The sequence below is a fragment of the Rhinoraja longicauda genome, chromosome 32 (genome assembly GCF_053455715.1).
Source record: "Rhinoraja longicauda isolate Sanriku21f chromosome 32, sRhiLon1.1, whole genome shotgun sequence".
Taxonomy (NCBI): Eukaryota; Metazoa; Chordata; class Chondrichthyes; order Rajiformes; family Arhynchobatidae; genus Rhinoraja; species Rhinoraja longicauda.
Genome location: NC_135984.1, coordinates 12944667 through 12963583, shown reverse-complemented (window position 1 = coordinate 12963583; position 18917 = coordinate 12944667). Strand labels below are relative to the sequence as shown.

The window sequence follows — 18917 nt, the reverse complement described above, 5'->3', positions numbered from 1 at the left end:
GGTGAAAGTGATGCAGTTAAGGCCTTTACAGTGTTAAAAGGATTTGTTACAGTCGTTCAACAAAAAGTGTTTCCTCTGGTAAATATATAGATGTAGGAATCCTAAACATAGAAACATAGAAAATGGGTGCAGGAGTTGGCCATTCAGCCCTTCGAGCCATTCAATATGATCATGGCTGATCATCCAAAATCAGTACCCCGTTTCTGCTTTTTCCCCATATCTAGTCTGCCAAGCCAGTCCATATCAGGAAATGTTATATTGACAGCAGTACCAACAAATAAAATGGTCCTACAGCAGGGAAGCAGGCTCTTTGGCGCAACTTGTCCATGCTGATCAAGATCCCCATATACTAGTCTCATTTGTCTGGGCTTGACCCATATCGCACTAAACCTTTCCTATCCATAAATATTAAACCAAGGCTTGCTGTTCATTCTCAGACAAACATGACGTTTTGCAGCACAACCTAAAATAAATGCAGGGAATTATCTTAGGTCTATTGTGCATTGTGCCCTTACTTATTAACATCATACACAAAAAGTTATATTGTTGTTTTCATGTTACTATCTGTGGATGGCATATTTATTCAGTCAGTAACCATGTTTCCCGCATCACAATTGTGATAATTGTGTACATCATTGCACATAAAATCATGTAGATTTGGAAGTGGAATTGGAATCATATAAATTTGCAGTGTTTTGGTGGCTGAAGAGACATTTTGAATACTTTAATCCAAAACAGTGGGGCACATTTTCCCTGCGTAGAATTGTTCATTTTAAATTGACAAACCAAGCTGCAGAATAACCAAGTAGGGATTAATATGTTTCCTGTGCTTCGGTGGGTAGCTCTCCCACCTCTCCCTCCCGCTCTCCCCTTTGCCCCCACTCCCTCGTGCTCTCCCCTTTGCCCCCACTCCCTTGTGCTCTCTTCTTCGGCCCCTAGCTTGCTGCCATTATATCAGTACTCTTGTTCCTCTGATTGCATCCAGCACATTGCGAATTATCAGTCCTGTTCTGGTTTCTGCATGTTTCCATCTGGCCATTAGATGGAGCTCTAGCCTCACTTTTATTAAGAAATGCTCGCAGGGTTGTACATCACAGGCCCTTCAGCGCCCCATATCTATGCTGATCTTACTGTGGATCTATAACAGTTCAATTTTCCTGTATTAGAACTGCATCCTTCTATGCCTTGTCCATTTAAGTGTCTTTCTAAATGCCTCGCAATGTAGCAGTTGTATCTCATCCCACCACCACCTCTGGCCGCACCATCCAGGTATCAGTCACTCTCCGTGTTATAAATAAGAAGCCTCTCTGATCCGCTTTAAAACTCCTTCCTTTCACATTCAATCTATGCCCACTTAATTTTGAGCCCCCCCTGCCATGGACAAAAAAAAATTGACCATCAACCCTATCTATGCCGTTCATAATCTTGCCTGCTTTCAGGTCACCCTTCAGCCTCCTTTGCTCCAGTGAAAACAGGCTCAGACTATTCAGCCTCTCTCCATAACTAAAGTCCTCCACACTGGCAATATCCTGGAGAATCTCATCTGCACTCTATGTTCTCACATCCATCCATTCTATAGATTTTGTGCCACGCTCTAACCAAGTTGTTAACATATATTGTGAGCTGTAAGGCTGGGTCCCTGTTCCTATCCCTGTGTGTGGTACACCACTAGTTGGGGACTTCTAATCAGAAAACAATAGACAATAGGTGCAGGAGTAGGCCATTCGGCCCTTCGAGCAAGCACCACCATTCAATAGTGGTACACCACTAGTTGGGGACTTCTAATCAGAAAACAATATACAATAGACAATAGATGCAGGCGTAGGCCATTCGGCCCTTCGAGCCAGCACCGCCATTCAATGTGATCATGGCTGATCATTCTCAATCAGTACCCCGTTCCTGCCTTCTCCCCATACCCCCTGACTCCGCTATCCTTAAGAGCTCTATCTAGCTCTTTATTGAATGCATTCAGAGAATTGGCCTCCACTGCCTTCTGAGGCAGAGAATTCCACAGATTTACAACTCTCTGACTGAAAAAGTTTTTCCTCATCTCCGTTCTAAATGGCCTAGCCCTTATTCTTAAACTGTGGCCCCTGGTTCTGGACTCCCCCAACATTGGGAACATGTTTCCTGCCTCTAACGTGTCCAACCCCTTAATAATCTTATATGTTTCAAAGCATCCTTCTACCATATTCTGCCTCCTCTCACTTTTAGATCCAATTACCCAGCTTGCCTTGGATCCCATGTGTCTTGGCCTTCTATAGCAGCTTATTATATGGGCTTTGTTAAATAGTTCAAATATTAAAATGTAAAAAGAAATGTGGATATAGAATGTATATTTTTCATTCTAACTATTCAGTCGGCAGGTTAATGCATTTCCTCATTTCCACTTCCATCAGTCGAGTGTGAAAGAGCAGGATGCATAATAGGCCAAAGTTTAAAAGTGCAGATGGGGTGAAGGGTTGTAGGAGTTTGTGATGCTTGGAGGTTTGAACTGCGGAGAGATTAGAACCCAAGGACTGTCGTTTTAATATTGAGTTGCTGTTAACCTGTGAGCCAATGCAGCTCATTAATCACAGGGGCAACTGGTGAAGAACATTTGATATGAATTAGGATTCTGGCAGCAGAGATTTGGAGGAGCTCAAGTTTAAGAGGGTGGTTGGTGACAGAGCTGCATGAGAACATGGGGACAGCTCAGCCTGGGAACGTGGAGAGTGGTTTCGGCAGTTTTTGTGACGGAGAATGGCAGCTTATCTGAGGATGAAGAGGCATTCTGACATTGCATCTAATGTGGTTTAGTTCAGATCATGCCAAGAAAGGGTTGACTAGTAGACGATAGGACAGGGCTAACGGAATGTTCCAACTTCAAGTATCCTTTAAAACGCATTCAAAGGTTTTCAGACCATCCTTTCGTGAAGGTAATTGGCTAGAGGGATAAAGCAAATAGACCAAGCGGGTCAACCTGTTGCTGTGGTCCGATACTTTATGTTTTTAGTTTAGAGGTACAGCGCAGAAACAGGCTCATCGGCCCACTGAGTCCGCACCAACCAGCAATCCCTGCACATTAACACTATCCGATACACACTAGGGACAATTTACAATTATACCAAGCCAATTAACCTACAAACCTGTATGTCTCTGGAGAGTGGGAGATCCTGGAGAGATGTGAGCATCAATGGCCAGCCAGCTTTTTGTGTCCACCATTCTGTGCAACCTCTTGGGCTGTATGTTGGAATTTCTGTACCAGGCCATGATGCAATCAGTCAGCACAGTGGTGCAGTGATAGAGTTGCTGCCCTACAGCACTAGAGACCTGGGTTTGATCCTGACCATGGGTGTTGTGTGTACGGAGTTTGTACGTTCTCCCTGTGAACTGCATGGATTTGCTCTGGGTGCTCTGGTTTCCTCCCACATTCCAAAGATGTACAGGTTTGTATGTTAATTGGCTTCTACAAATTGCCCCGTGCATAGGATAGAATTGGTGTACGAGTGCTTGTTGGTCGGCGTGGACTTGGTGGGCCGAATGATCTGTTTCCATGCTGTATCTCCAATCGAAACAGTCAGGATACTTTCTACAATTTATTAGACTATTTAGTGACCAGCGGAATCTCTTCAAAATTCTAAGTTGAGGCACAGATGTGCTCTTTGTGATGACAGCTATGTGCTCATTCCAGGACAGGTCATCTATGTTAACGCACAAGATTTTGCCACCTCTCTCCACTGCAACCTTACCCATGAAAACTGTTGTGTGGTCTCTGAGCTTCCCCTTTCTGAAGGCAACAATTAGCTCCGTGGTCTTGTTGATATTGAGCGAGAGGCTGTTGTTGCAGCACCTCCTCAACCAGGTGTTCTATCTCTCTCTCCTGTGAGCAGACTCATCACCCTCTGTAATTTGGCCAACACCAGTGGTGTCATCGGCGAATTTGTAGATGGAATTGGAGCTGCGTTTAGCCACGCAGTCATGGGTGTAAAGAGAGTAGAGCAGGGGGCTAAGTACTCAGCCTTGGGATCCACCTGTATTGATGGTCAGTGAGGAGGAGATGCCGACAGGTTGAAGAGTGCTGCCAGTTTTCCTCCTTGAAAGAAATTAGTGAGGGTTTTACCAACAATCTGTCCATTTCCTGCTCTCTGTTAGACTGTTCAATTACTAAATTACTTGAGTTGGATTCCTTATGCTGTGATAAAGTTTGAACTTGTGCTGCAGAGAGAGAGGAGTCAGAGTGGTCCCAGTGAGTGAAGAGCTGGGCAGGTCTCAGCATCTATGGGCCTTGGAGTGGCTCAGATTGTCCATGGTAATGTCGGGGAATTCCCCAAACAAGGTGTAAGATGATGGGTGTTAGCCAGAAAGTGGCATTACAACAAGCGCCCTGAATATTATTGGTCCCTGCACGAGAGAGGCAGGGTGGGAGTGAGGGGAATTGGGGGCAAATGCTTTAAAGGTCTGACGTGTGTTTCTTTTACCGGCAGTAAATGCGAGGTGTGGCCTTCTGTGTGAGGTCGAAGTTGACATGTCACGAGTCTCATCGTCCACCACCAAGCGGATCGGGAACTACTCGAGCAGCACCTTCACCAGCCCCCACTATGGCTCCTCGTACCACACCTACAGCCCCAATCTGGGCACCAACTACATGGACAAGGACAAACTGCTCTACAAGCCGGTGTATCCCAGCTATGTACCCCGCGCCAACTCGGGCAGGGCGGCCAACAAATACGCCCTGGAGGTCGACCGTGGCCGGCAGCTCCCTCGGCCGGAAGTGCTGAGTAGACGCAGTGAAAGCTTGAGCCGGGCTCCCTTCAAGGCCTTCCCCGCTGGACTAAGCGGAGGGTACTCCAGCACCTACGGTTACAGCACGGGGAGCAGCCCTTCCACTTACACATCGCCCGCGTTGTCCCTGAGTCGAAGGAAATCCATCAGTCAGACGGAACTGAACCGGGACCTGCTGAACCTCCACATGGTGGATACGTACCAGCTGAACACTGTGAAGAGCCCCCCGCTCAGTCGACGCGACGCAGACCCCCACCAGGTATCCCGCAGGAGTGAGGTTGGAGATGCTTACTGCACCAAGGGCTCTGGTGCTTATGGCCTGCCACGCAGTGTGACACAAGAGACCATAACCGCCTCGTTCAAAAGCACAGACCGCTTCAGCCCAGCCTGGGAGAGGAGTGGGAGCAGCGGCAGCTGTGGGTCGCCCGTCAGAGACACACCAGTAAGTTTGGGATCGGCATAAGGGTCAAACTGCTGAGTGAATGCAATGGGAGGCAGCTTTTATTTTTCACCTTTTTATGTATATGCCCATTCCTCCTCAGAATCTCTTCCCACAGCCCTTTCAGACTGTTTAAAAAATCCTCTGAAGGGAATTGACACATTCAGAAGCAGGGAAGTTTAAAACATTTGCAATGTGTAAGTTTGTTCAGCAGTTGACAGACGCACTGTTAATGGTTAGTATGTCTGGGAGTGGTGCTGCTTGCGTGGGTATGGATTAGTCAGCGTACCCCAGGGAGGTGGAGGGGCACCCACTGACAATGTTGGCGATGCTCAGCAAGGTGAGCAGCTTCTGCTGAGTGACCTTTCCCAACCTGAAGCATTAACTCTGTTTCCAGATTTTGACCGCTTCCAATGTTTTCTGGAGAATTTTGTTTTAAATCAACTACGCATTCTCGCCTCCTAGCCAGAATATTGTAGTTCAAATCCCATTCCAATGACTTGGACACAAAGGTCTTGGTGGATGTTTAAGTAAATAGCGAGAGAATGCTGCACTCTGAATATTACCTGTTGGCTGTAGCATTAAACCCAGAGCCGTCTCTGCCCTCTGGTGGTGTAATACACCCCATGACACTATGTTGAAGAAAGACACGGAACTTGCTTCCCAGTGACCCGATAATGTTTATTCAACATCAGAAAAGCAGATTAATCAATGTCTCATTATATTTTGTGGGGGCATGCAGGGTATAAATTGGCTGCCGTACTTTCCAGAATTACAGCTGTGACTATATTTGAAAAATGTTCTGAGATGTTATGAAAGGTGCAATATAAGTCTGTTCTTTAATTGCACATAGTAAGGTACAGTTTAAAGACTGATTATCAAATATTTCCCTTCCTTACCAGGGGTTTGGTCTTGTAGCGTGTTAATTAAAACATAATCCAATGTAAAGTACAATCTTTGGTTGCAAAGGCCTGCATTCTGCACATGGTCTGTCGATGGCCATTTATCCTTACCTCAGATAACAATCCAATTGAGGGAATTGTGCTCCAGAATCCCCAAAAAGTTCAAATTACAATATGTCCTTTGCTGTGGTATTAATACCGTCACTCAAAGCTTGATCAGCTAAGATCATCAAACAAGATGTGGGTAGGGAGGGAAGGAAGGAATCACTTGCACTCTGTCCCCCAGGCTAAACCTCCAAAATCATCCTTGCTCCAACTTAGAACATGAACCTCACTAGCATGTGGCACTATTCCAGAGATTATGACCCTCAAGGCCCTGTTTTTTATTCATTTGCCCTGCGCTCTACATTTTCTCTGCAGGTCCTCATTCCTTTTGCTACCTGTGTCATTTTCTACCAAAGTGATGTTTCCATCACTTAAATTTATTTTTTAAACAGGCGAATAATCCAAACCAGTGTTTGAAGGGAAACTGAGGCATTCATTACTCTTTGCTGCGAGATTCAGTGTAAGAATTGTGCAGAATATTATACCTTAACTACATCTGGGGGGAAAATGTATTAATAGGTTTGATATAGAATGAATATAAATAGGTGGTTGATGGTTGTGTGGACTCAAAGGGCTGAAGGGCCTGTTTCCCCCCTAGACCCCTCTGAAGTTTTTGACTCCCAGTAGTTCCCAGATAAATGTCCAAGGAAAAAGTTCCGATCAGATTTACCAATATATATCAATATAAAATCTGTGTATATTGATGCAAACTTCTGGTAACAAGGAAGTTTATAAGGAAAGTTTCTCACGTGCTTCCTTCTCTATCTTTCTGGTTTTTAATGTGTGGTGAGGATGGCGAACAAAACTGCCTATTTTTTTCATGTTGCCCCTTGGAATCTTTAAAAATCACCTGAGTAGCCAGTCAGGTCTAAATGAACCTCTGATCTGAACAATGGCATCTTTATGAAGTACCACTTCCCCATTTTACACCAAGCCTTGTGACACGGGCTTTCAATTCCAGAGGCAAATGATGTCCGGTTAGCTAAATCTTATTGCCTCTGACCATGGCTGGACTTTTGAAATTAGTACAGTGGCTGGACTTGTGAAATTAGGGGGCCGGCAGGTATTATCTAACTTGGTTCTGTTTGTCCTGATTTGTTCTACATTCCAGGCAATCATTCACCTGTCAGTAATGGCCATGCATGAATTAAACATTCAGCTCTGCCTCCAGCACGCTATCTGATAAATCTGAAACAGCCACCATTTCTCATTAGCAGAGAGGAAAGGGATATGGGTTTGACCGGCAGAACATTACAATGTCACTGCATGTTCCCAGTTCTGACTTGAGTACTGGATTCAACTGTAGCAATTCAAACCAACCTTGTTAATGCCTTGAAATGCAACCTATTTTTATTGCCTCAATCAAAAAGAAACAAAAACAAAAGTAATCGGCACCTTAAGCCTGTTCCATCATTTATTTAGGTCATGACTGATGCCACCGTAACTCCATTCACCCAGAAGGACACAGCGAGACATCCTTCATCTAGACTGATCTCAGTCAGACGAAGGATCCCGACCCGAAATATTGCTTGACTATGTTCTCCAGGGTAGCTGCCTGACCTGCTGAGTTACTCCAGCACTTTGACTCCTATTGTTAAGTGGAGAAACGAGAAACAAGGAACTAGCTTGTGCAGTTCCTTGTTTCTCCATTAAACCAGACATTGCTCCAGGTTTCTTAATACCCTTCTTATCGATATCATCCTTGAGATCCCTTCGCATCTAAACCCGCAACATTCATGGCATGTTTTTGGAGGGAGAGCAAATTCAAGAGTGAAAATTTTACTTCCTAATCACAATATAAATTGCCTAGTTTTAACTTTAACATTAAGTCCCCTCAATCTTGATTGTACTTGGATTGGGATTTGGGCAAGGGGAGACACAAGAAACTGCAGATGTTAGAAGCTTGAGCGAAAAACAAAGTGCTGAGGAAGGTTCCTGACCTGAAACAACATCTGTTGAATTCCTCCACAAATGTTGCCTGACGTGCTGAATTCCTCCAGCACTTGGTTTTTTGGAAAGGGGGTGAGTTGGGCTGATTGACACAGAGTTTCCAATAGAGGTCGCTATATTGTAGAAAGGAACATGGGACTGGTGAATGTCTCCAGTCCAGTGGCTCTGTTTTCCTTTTACTTTCACAGCGAGATAGTGTAGTTAATTTTATAAAAAGCCGCCTTCCATGCTAACATGCCTTGAAGCCTATAATGTTAAAATTACTTGTTTAACCAGTAACCTCTCAGCCCACTTGTGTGCCCTGACAACGCCTGCTTGTGTTACTCCTCATTACTTCTCATCTTATAGACAATACGTGCAGGAGTAGGCCATTCGGCCCTTTGAGCCAGCACCACCATTCAGTGTGATCATAGCTGATCATTCTCAATCAGTACCCCGTTTCTGCCTTCTTCCCATACCCCCTGACTCTGCTATCCTTAAGAGCTCTATCTAGCTCTCTCTTGAATGCATTCAGAGAATTGGCCTCCGCTGCCTTCTGAGGCAGAGAATTTCACAGATTTACAATTCTCTGACTGAAAATGTTTTTCCTCATCTCCGTTCTAAATAGCCTACCCCTTATTCTTAAACTGGCCCCTGGTACTGAACTCCCCTAATATTGGGAACATGTCCAACCCCTTAATAATCTTATATGTTTTGATATGATCCCCTCTCATCCTTCTAAATTCCAGGGTATACAAGCCTAGTCGCTCCAGTCTTTCAACATACGACAGTCCCGCCATTCCGGGAATTAACCTAGTAAACCTACGCAGCACGCCCTCAATAGCAAGAATATCCTTCCTCAAATTTGGAGACCAAAACTGCACACAGTACTCCAGGTGCGGTCTCACTAGGGCCCTGTACAACTGCAGAAGGACCTCTTTGCTCCTATACTCAACTCTTCTTGTTATGAAGGCCAACATACCATTGGCTTTCTTCACTGCCTGCTGTACTTGCATGCTTCCTTTCAGTGACTGATGCACTAGGACACCCAGATCACATTGTATGTCCCCTTTTCCTAACTTGACACCATTCAGATAATAATCTGCCTTCCTATTCTTACCACCTAAGTGGATAACCTCGCACATCCACATTAAACTGCATCTGCCATGCATCCGCCCACTCACATAACTTGTCCAAGTCACCCTGCAACATCATAGCATCTTCCTCACAGTTCACATTGCCACCCAGCTTTGTGTCATCTGCAAATTTGCTAATGTTACTTTTAATCCCTTCATCCAAGTCATTAATGTATATTGTAAATAGCTGCGGTCCCAGCACCGAGCCTTGCGGTACCCTAATCTTCTTCCTAGTAATCCCTTCCTCTCCACAATTCAGATTTGTTCAGTGTGATATATACCAAGGTGCAATGGAATTCCTTGTTTGCATGAAGCCCTCAGATTAGACAGTACACATACAGTAATGATACATACAGCAATAAATAGAATGACAAGTGCAAAACAGTAGAATGATGCAAGTTTGTAATGCAATCCAGAGTAGTGTAAACTGTACAATATTGGAATAACCAAACGAGGTAGAGTTGAGGAGAAGAGTATGTGGCAGCACTTCCGGGAAGGGGGTTGTGATCTAGATGATTGCTTCTGGAATCTGATAGCAGTGAGGAGGTTTGAACACCCAGGCCTTCAAGATCCTGTACCTTCTCCCAGAAGAAAGAAGAGATAGACGAAAATGGCCAGGGTGGCAGGCATCCATGATAATACTTCCAGCCTTTAACATTGAAAACAGACTAGTTGAAAGGAAGTGACAAGCCTGTGTTGGAGGGGGCTGTGTTCATCATTATCTACAGGTTCAGGCGGTCAAATGCAGAACATTTGTGAAAGGGGTGAGACTGAGATACATCCTGTCAGAATACTTTCTATAGCATATCTGTAGAAGTTAGATACAATCCTCCTGGAAGTACTCAAAAGAAAGTATATATGCGAATACATTATTTTGATTATGTCATCTACGTGAAGGGATAAGTTAGGTTGTTGAGGAGATAGCTGCCTCGAACCAACTCTATAGACGCTGTGTTAATAAGGACAGGGTTATGTTCACTCCCTCGCTTCCTTAGGTCAACAACCAACTTTTCCAACTTGCTGACAATAAGTGCTAGGTTGTTACCCTGGATTCTCAATCTCGTTCCTATACTTTGTCTCATTGTTGGTGCTGATCCAGCTGAAAACAGTGATATCATTGGGGAAACTAAAATCAAGTTGTACTCGGCCACAAAGCCATGGTTGTACAACGAGTTGAGCAAGGGACTAAACACACAATCTTGAGAGGCAACAGGATTGAAGGTCAGGGTGGAGGAGATGTTATGACCAATTCTAATCAACTGCGGTCTGCCAGTCAGGAAATCCAGGGAGGCCCCACGGACCAAACGTCCATGAGCTCTGGTCTATAACCGTATCTCTGCTAATGTTAATACTGCTCTTTCATACTGCTAATATGTAAAAATCCCTTTCGTGCCCTGTATTTCTACTGATGTCAATCTACTTGCTCCATTACCTTACCAGTCAGCAGCATTAGACAAGAAGACCCACTTGCTAATTGATTGTTTTGTTTATTGCCATCCGCTCCCTCAATTCCTCAATCTTCTTCTCCCTGGAAATATTCCCATGTATATTTCCACATTTCGTCGGGAAAAAAAACCTTCAGTTAAATTTGACTTTGGGTTTGGTGGCACAAAGGGTGAGAAATTGATTGAATGGAGTTGCCCTTGCTCACTGATGTCCTGACTATATGGGACTGTGTGAGCTTGTGGTTTCCAGGTCCTGTTGGACTGGACTGCCTTCAGCTGGAGATCCTCCAGTGAAAACCTGTGACCAAGTTCCCTCCTCTTTATTCACTCTGAAACGTTAAACTCAATGTACCAGAAAATTTCAAAACAAACATGGGAAAGGGTTGCGAGCGGCAGTCACTCGGATGGATCTCTGCCAGGTGTCCAAACTACTTTGATTTCCACTGGGCTGAACATGCCTGACTATCTCTCTTACTGAATCCTCCCAAGGATCTGCAGATGATAAATCTTCAAGCATTGCAAGTCATGAATCTGACTGCTGAGTTTGGAAAACTGTAAAAAAGTTATTTGAGATCCCAAGCTTCAGTCAGAGGGGTATGGAGTATCAAAGCAAGTAAGTTCTGTTAATTGATTAGCCTCAGCGGAAATATTGTGAATTACCTTTAGCGTGACGCTTCAGGAAGGATGTGTCAGGAACGATGACACAGGTGACTGTGGAGATTTATTAGAATGGAACCAGTGACATTGGTTTCCATTAGGTGGAGAGATGAGAGAAGCTGGGATTCCTACATTACAAGTGATCACACTTGAAAGGAACCTCACAGGCTGTAACATCATGAGGTAACCTTGTAACCTGGTGCCAAAACAACAAACTCTCCCTCAATGTCAGCAAGACATTGTGTCGATTTCTAGAAGCGAAGCAGTTCGGCGTGTACATTGGTGCCGAAGTAGAGATGGTCGAGGGCTTCACGTTCTTAGGAATAAATATCACCAGCAATTTGTCCCTGACCAGCTTCATGGAAGCGATGGTCAAGAAAGCACGCCAACATCTCTACTTTGTTAGAAGGCTTATGAAGTTTGGCAGGTTCCCAACAGGTCAGGCTCTGCACAAATCACAGAATCAAAACTACCTCCATCTTGTTTGTGTCATAGAAACATAAAAAATAGGTGCAGGAGTAGGCCATTCGGCCCTTCGAGTCTGCACCACCATTCAATATGATCATGGCTGATCATCCAGCTCAGTAACCTGTACCTGCCTTCTCTCCATACCCCCTGATCCCTTCAGCCACAAGGGCCACATCTAACTCCCTCTTAAATATTGCCAATGAACTGGCCTCAACTACCTTCTGTGGCAGAGAATTCCACAGACTCACCACTCTCTGTGTGAAGAAATGTTTTCTCATCTCGGTCCTAAAAGACTTCCCCCTTATCCTTAAGCTGTGACCCCTGGTTCTGGACTTCCCCAACATCGGGAACAATCTTCCCACATCTAGCCTCTCCAACCCCTTAAGAATTGTATATGTTTCTATAAGATCCCCCCTCAGTCTTCTAAATTCCAGCGAGTATAAGCCTAGTCTATCCTGTCTTTCTTCATATGAAAGTCCTGCCATCCCAGGGATCAATCTGGTGAACCTTCTCTGTACTCTCTCTAAGGCTAGAATGTCTTTCCTCAGATTAGGAGACCAAAACTGTACACAATACTCCAGGTGCGGCCTCACCAAGGCCCTGTACAACTGCAGCAGAACCTCCCTGCTCCTATACTCAAATCCTCTTGCTATGAATGCTAACATACCATTCGCTTTCTTCACTGCCTGCTGCACCTGCACGCTTGCTTTCAATGACTGGTGCACCATGATACCCAGGTCACGTTACATCTCCCCTTTTCCTAATTGGCCACCATTCAGGTAATACTCTGCTTTCCTGTTCTTGCCTGTCAGAACCCAAGCATGATCTACAGCTGCTCACAATATTCCACACATAGACGGTGTGCTCCATCCAATCTGTTACTATCTGTGTTAAGCACCAGGTTACTGTTGTGAACATTGAATCACTTTTGTCAAAAACATAAAAATTGGGGTGGAGTAATTCACCTTTTTTCCATGATGCTGAAAATGTGCATGTCATGTGAAAAGAGGGGGTGGGGGATTAGTTGTATAGCTCATATTTGGCTTACAAGGCTCAATGATTGCCTTCTATGCTGTCTGAATCTGTATTTGTATGGTTTTAAGCAGTTTTAAAAAGTGAAGAAAATGTTGAAATTGTGGTGGAAAATAACCACTGGAGGCTTTAAAGGTCAACTTTTTACAACAAACTAAGATTCTAAAACCTTCTTGTCTGAAAGTTTTGTCCCTTTCACAGTTCATGCCTTCTTCCTGGTTTTTGTTTTTCTCACTGTAATATTCAGCAGCTCCAGACTTTGAATTGAAAGAACTTACTTTCATGTAATGTGCCCACATCATGTCACAAAGTTCTGCAAGCAATGATGTGCCTTTTGTTTTGGGTGCTATTGCCAGCTGTAAATATGCCTTCTATAAGCTCTCACAAACAGCAATCTGATAAACACAGATATCTGTTTCGGGGGTTAGATGGGAGGTAGATATTTGATTGGACATCAAGGAGAACTCACTTCCTCCTCTTCGAAATACTGTTGCACTGACCATTTGAGGGGGCAGACTGAGTCTTGGTGTAATGCTTCATCTGAACATGCACCTTTAAACGTGCACTGATTCCACTGTTCAGACTTCTGATGGTACAGAACTCTTGCAGCATTATCCTAACAACAATGCAATGCTCCCTCATAATGGGATCAATTTCTGTCATTTACTTGATAAAATTTGTTTATGCATCATAGTGCAGTCAGTATTTTAGAAGCACCCATGTGGAAATTATCCTCAATTTTTCTGCCGGTGATAAATATGCACTAAAAATCTTGGAACTTTACTGAGTCAGTTTTGGTCTGAGTGGAATTTTACAACCGATTGTCTTTCTGCTTAGAACGTGGAAGACACAGATCAAGATACTGAGCATCCACACATGCACTTTCCAGATACCAGAATAACCCTAAAGTATATGCTCACCTATGGCATACTGCATGAGAGTACTTTGGGAAGAGGCTTTTACGTAGGCACATGGAATGGAGGGAGACACAAAATGCTGGAGTAACTCAGCGGGACAGGCAGCACCTCTGGAGAGAAGGAATGGGTGACGTTTCAGGCCGAGACCCTTCTTCAGACTGAAGTTACTCTGGCATTTTGTGTCTACCTTTGATTTAAACCAGCATCTGCAGTTCTTTCCAACACATGGAATGGAGGGACATGGGGTATGTGTAAGCAAATACGATTAGTTTATCTTGGCCTCATGTCCAGCACAGTCATTGTGGGCTGAAGGGCCCATTCCTGTGCTGTACTTTTCCATGTATAATCACTATGATCTCAAATTCAAACTTGTAAATTATTTATGAATATCTGTTATTTTGTGCATGTCGTAATCCCTGGTTAGGTTCAAGACTGTAACTCGCTCTTGAGTCTAATTAAACATTTTTTTGCAATAGGTTTCACTTCTAAAATATCTGCACGAAAATACTTGTACAGCAGGTAGATAGGGTGGTCAAAAAGCCTTTTGGCACATTGGTCTTCATCAAAGTATTGAATGTAGAAGTTGGGAGGTCATGTTGCAGTTATATAAGATGTTGGTGAGGCTGTATTTGGAGTATAGTGTTCAGTTCTGGGCACCATGTTTTAGGAAAAATGTTGTCAAGCTGGAAAAGGTGCAGAGAAAATTTACAAGGATGTTACCAGGACTCGAGGGCCTGAACTATAGGGAGAGGTTGAACAGGCTAGGATTCTATTCCTTGGAGCGCAGGAGGAGGAGAGGTGATCTTTTAGAGGTGTACAAAATCATGAGAGGGTAGACACCCAGAACAGGGGAATTGAGAACCAGAGGACATAGGTTAAGGTGAGGGGGGAAAGATTTAAAAGGAATACGAGGGGCAACTTTTTCACTCAAAGGGTGGTGGATGTATGGAATGAGCTGCCGGAGGAGGTAGTTGAGGCAGGTACTATTGCAACATTTAAGAAACAATTAGACAGGTAAATGGAAAGGACAGGTCTAGAGGGTATATGGGCCAAACACAGGGTGGTGGGTCTAGTATAGATGGGACGATGGTTGGTGTGGGCTAGTTAGGCTGAAGGGCCTGATTCCACTCTGACTCTATGACTCTCTGAAAACTTGCTGTGTACAATTTCACACTTTACAGTTCGAAAGTACTTCATTAGATGCAAGGCTCTTTGGTACATTGAGGTTATAAAAACACTATTAAAATGTTTATTTAAATAATCAGCTTCTAATATTGACAGCTGAACTTGCTTTCCCATATTGTTCAAGATCAGCATCTGGTTTGAAGCAGAATCCCCACACCAGTTACTGGTTGAATCTGTCAGTGTGCCAGCCCGAAGCACCAGATCAACAACAAGCTCCCACTTTGCCTTAGTTCCTGATCTATTGCAGATAGTTGGGTCAAAAACTGTGTTTATTTTCTTGTTTGCTTTGTTTGTTTATTCCCTCCATTTGATGCTGTCCAAAGAAACACATTCCAGATGAACTGGGTGGGGAATGACTGATGCGTTATGAAGGGCAATTAAATTGGCATTTGGAGGGTTGCAGCAAGAGTCCTTCACGCCCCAGGTGCTGTACAGCACATTATGCCAAATGGAGACTTTGGGGGTGTAAGAGTGACAAGTGGCAGAGTGGCAGTAGGAGTGTAAACATTTATTGATGTGGAGTTGTGCTGACTTTATATGGATATGATGTTCTTTGATGTGCTTCTCCTTCTATGAAGCTGTTCAGAGTTCAAGGTTCATTGTTATTTATTAACTTCTGCTCTAGTAGAGAATGAGTTGCAGACTTTGCATTGCCTGTAGGGTTGCAGTAACCTCTTTCCAGATTAATAGGGTCAAAAGCCGTCGCCAAAGGAGGGAAGGTGAGGAATATTCCTATACATGATGAACTCCTGATCAATATTTACTTCTGTCCATTCAGAATTCTGATGAGGGGAGCTAATAGGAGGGATTGATATGAATCAGTTCAGGTTAGTATGTTCAGTATATCAGCTAGGATCAGTTTTATATACTCTCTCACCTTTGGATTAAGGCTCTACCTGTGATTAGATTTTATCTTCATTCACAAGAGGTGGGTGTTGCTGGCAAGGGTGCCTTTGCTGTCCATTGCACATCATCTCTGATCTACTGAGTATAATAATAGTAATGAAAGATTGTTCAGAAGGTGGATTGTACTTTCAGAGGGCAGTTACTCCTTGTTTTTCTGTTATTACTAAGTTTGTTATTGAGGGGCAATGCCCCATCAGAGGGACAGAGACAAGGGAGCACGATTGAGGAGGGGGGGGGGGGGGGGCATTGATAAGAGAGTGCCACAATGTCTGCAGAGCTCCATTGAGCAAACATTGCTCTGGAAATCTGTACCCCAGTAAATTAGTTCGAGGAGACTCTGTAACCCAGTAAAAGTTGCTACAAAAACAGCAGCAGAGGAATTTTTTTAAGAGGCTCTGGGTGTTTGTGGAAACCTGTCCAAGATTATATCTTAGGAAATGAAATTGGAAATATTAAGTTCCGACTCAATAAAGCTGAACTTTAACAAGAATACTGTGAACAGGCATAGGAAAATTCCTAAAATATGTCCAGCAGTCTCCTTCAGACAGCCTGTCCATAAGGATTTGAAGGTGCAGAGATACTGTTGAATCTAATTTTTGATAATAGAATAGATTCAATAAATATAAGAGCGATTTCCTCGAGCTAAGATTTAAGGTGCACATAGAATGAATAATATTATCATACAAACCAAGGTCACCAGATTTGAAGAGGACAGATTTTGAGGAATTGGTGAGCGAGTTAGCGGAAATGAGTTTTGAAGAAAGTTTGATACCAGGCACTGTAGGTCAACAAGGACTTTTTAAAATCCATAAATTACCGTTATGAAAGGACTTTACTTCATGGTTCAAAATGCATTGATATATGAAGGTTAGAGAAGCAGAACCAGAAAGATTATGATTTGCAATGCACTGTCATCAAAATGGAATTGATAAGGAAGAGGGATGTGAAGGAAAGAGTGAAGGGGAGATGGGAGGCATGTTCTTTAGAACCCATAGATGACATGAGGTATCAAGGTTTATTCTACACTGTTATATCATGATATGACAATGGAGTCGGGTGGGCGGTGAAAGAAAGCTAGGAGACAAAAGAGGATACCTTATTTTTTAAAGAAATCTGGAATGCTATTCCCTATTTAAAGATCAATTTAAAGCTGCTTGTAAAGGCTCCATTGTTCTTAGTTAATTATGAAGTAATTCTCATATGATATACAGTGTCCTCCATAATGTTTGGGACAAAGACCCATCATTTATTTATTTGTCTCTATACTCCACAATTTGAGATTTGTAATTGAAAAAATCACATGTGGTTAAAGTTCTCATTGTCATATTTTAATAAAGGCCATCTTTATACATTTTGGTTTCACAATGTAGAAATTACAGCAGTGTCTCTACATATTCCCCCCATTTCAGGGCACCATAATGTTTGGGACACAGCAATGTCATGTAAATAAAAGTAGTCATGTTTAGTATTTTGTTGCATATCCTTCGCCTGCAATGACTGCTTGAAGTCTGCGATTCATGGACATCACCAGTTGCTGGGTGTCTTCTCTGGTGATGCTCTGCCAGGCCTGTATTGCAGCCATCTTTAGCTTATGCTTGTTTTGGGGGCTAGTCCCCTTCAGTTTTCTCTTCAGCATATAAAAGGAATGCTCAATTGGGTTCAGATTGGGTGATTGACTTGGGCACTCAAGAATTAACTATTTTTTAGCTTTGAAAAAGTCCTTTGTTGCTTTAGTAGTATGTTTGGAATCATTGTCTTACTGTAGAATGAACTGCCAGCCAATGAGTTTTGAGGCATTTGTTTGAACTTGAGCAGATAGGATGTGTCTATACACTTCAGAATTCATTATGCTACTACCATCAGCAGTTGTATCATCAATGAAGATAAGTGAGCCAGTACCTTCAGCAGCCATACATGCCCGGGCCATAACACCCCCACCACCGTGTTTCACAGATGAGGTGGTATGCTTTGGATCTTGGGCAGTTCCTTCTCTCCTCCATACTTTGCTCTTGCCATCACTCTGATATAAATTAATCTTCATCTCATCTGTCCACAAGACCTTTTTTTCCAGAACTGTGGTTGCTCTTTTAAGTACTTCTTGGCAAACTGTAACCTGGCCATACTATTTTTGTGGCTAACCAATGGTTTGCATCTTGCAGTGTAGCCTCTGTATTTCTGTTCATGAAGTCTTCTGCGGACAGTGGTCATTGACAAATCCACACCTGATTCCTGAAGATTGTTTCTGATCTGTCGGACAGGTGTTTGGGAATTTTTCTTTATTGTAGAGAGAATTCTTCTGTCGTCAGCTGTGGAGGTCTTCCTTGGCCTGCCAGTCCCTTTACGATTAGTAAGCTCACCAGTGCTCTCTTTCTTCTTAATGATGTTCCAAACAATTGATTTTGGTAAGTCTAAGGTTTGGCTAATGTCTCTAAGTTTTATTCTTATTTCTCAGTCTCATAATAGCTTCTTTGACTTTCATTGGTACAAGTTTGGTCCTCATATTAATAAACAGCAATAAAAGTTTTCAAAGGTGATGGAAAGACTGGAGGAAAGAATTGGTGCTGAGAGCTCTCTTATACCTGCATTAAGGAGGTAATTAAACACACCTGAGCAATTACAAATGCCTGTGAAGCCATGTCAAGTCAAGTCAATTTTATTTGTATAGCACATTTAAAAACAACCCACGTTGACCAAAGTGCTGTACATCTGATTAGGTATTAATGAAAAAAAATGAAACATACAGTAGCACGCAAACAGTTCACAGCGCCTCCTCAATGAGCCTCAAACGCTAGGGAGTAGAAATAGGTTTTGAGCCTGGACTTAAAGGAGTCGATGGAGGGGGCAGTTCTGATGGGGAGAGGGATGCTGTTCCACAGTGTTCCATGTGTTCCAAACATTATGGTGCCCTGAAATGGGGGGACTATGTATAAACACTACTGTAATTTCTACATGGTGAAACCAAAATGTATAAAAATGGCTTTTAATAAAATCTGACAATGTGCACTTTAACCACATGTGATTTTTTTTCTATT

General features: G+C 43.2%; 1 protein-coding gene across 1 annotated transcript in view; it reads left to right on the top strand.

Annotated features, from left to right (window-relative positions):
* The window catches only part of LOC144608654 (ubiquitin carboxyl-terminal hydrolase 2-like), a 116151-nt gene that overhangs the window by 42862 nt on the left and 54372 nt on the right, over positions 1–18917 (top strand). Inside the window, 1 exon segment of the mRNA XM_078426633.1 lies at positions 4467–5206. Within this exon segment, the coding sequence (XP_078282759.1) occupies positions 4467–5206 (740 nt within the window).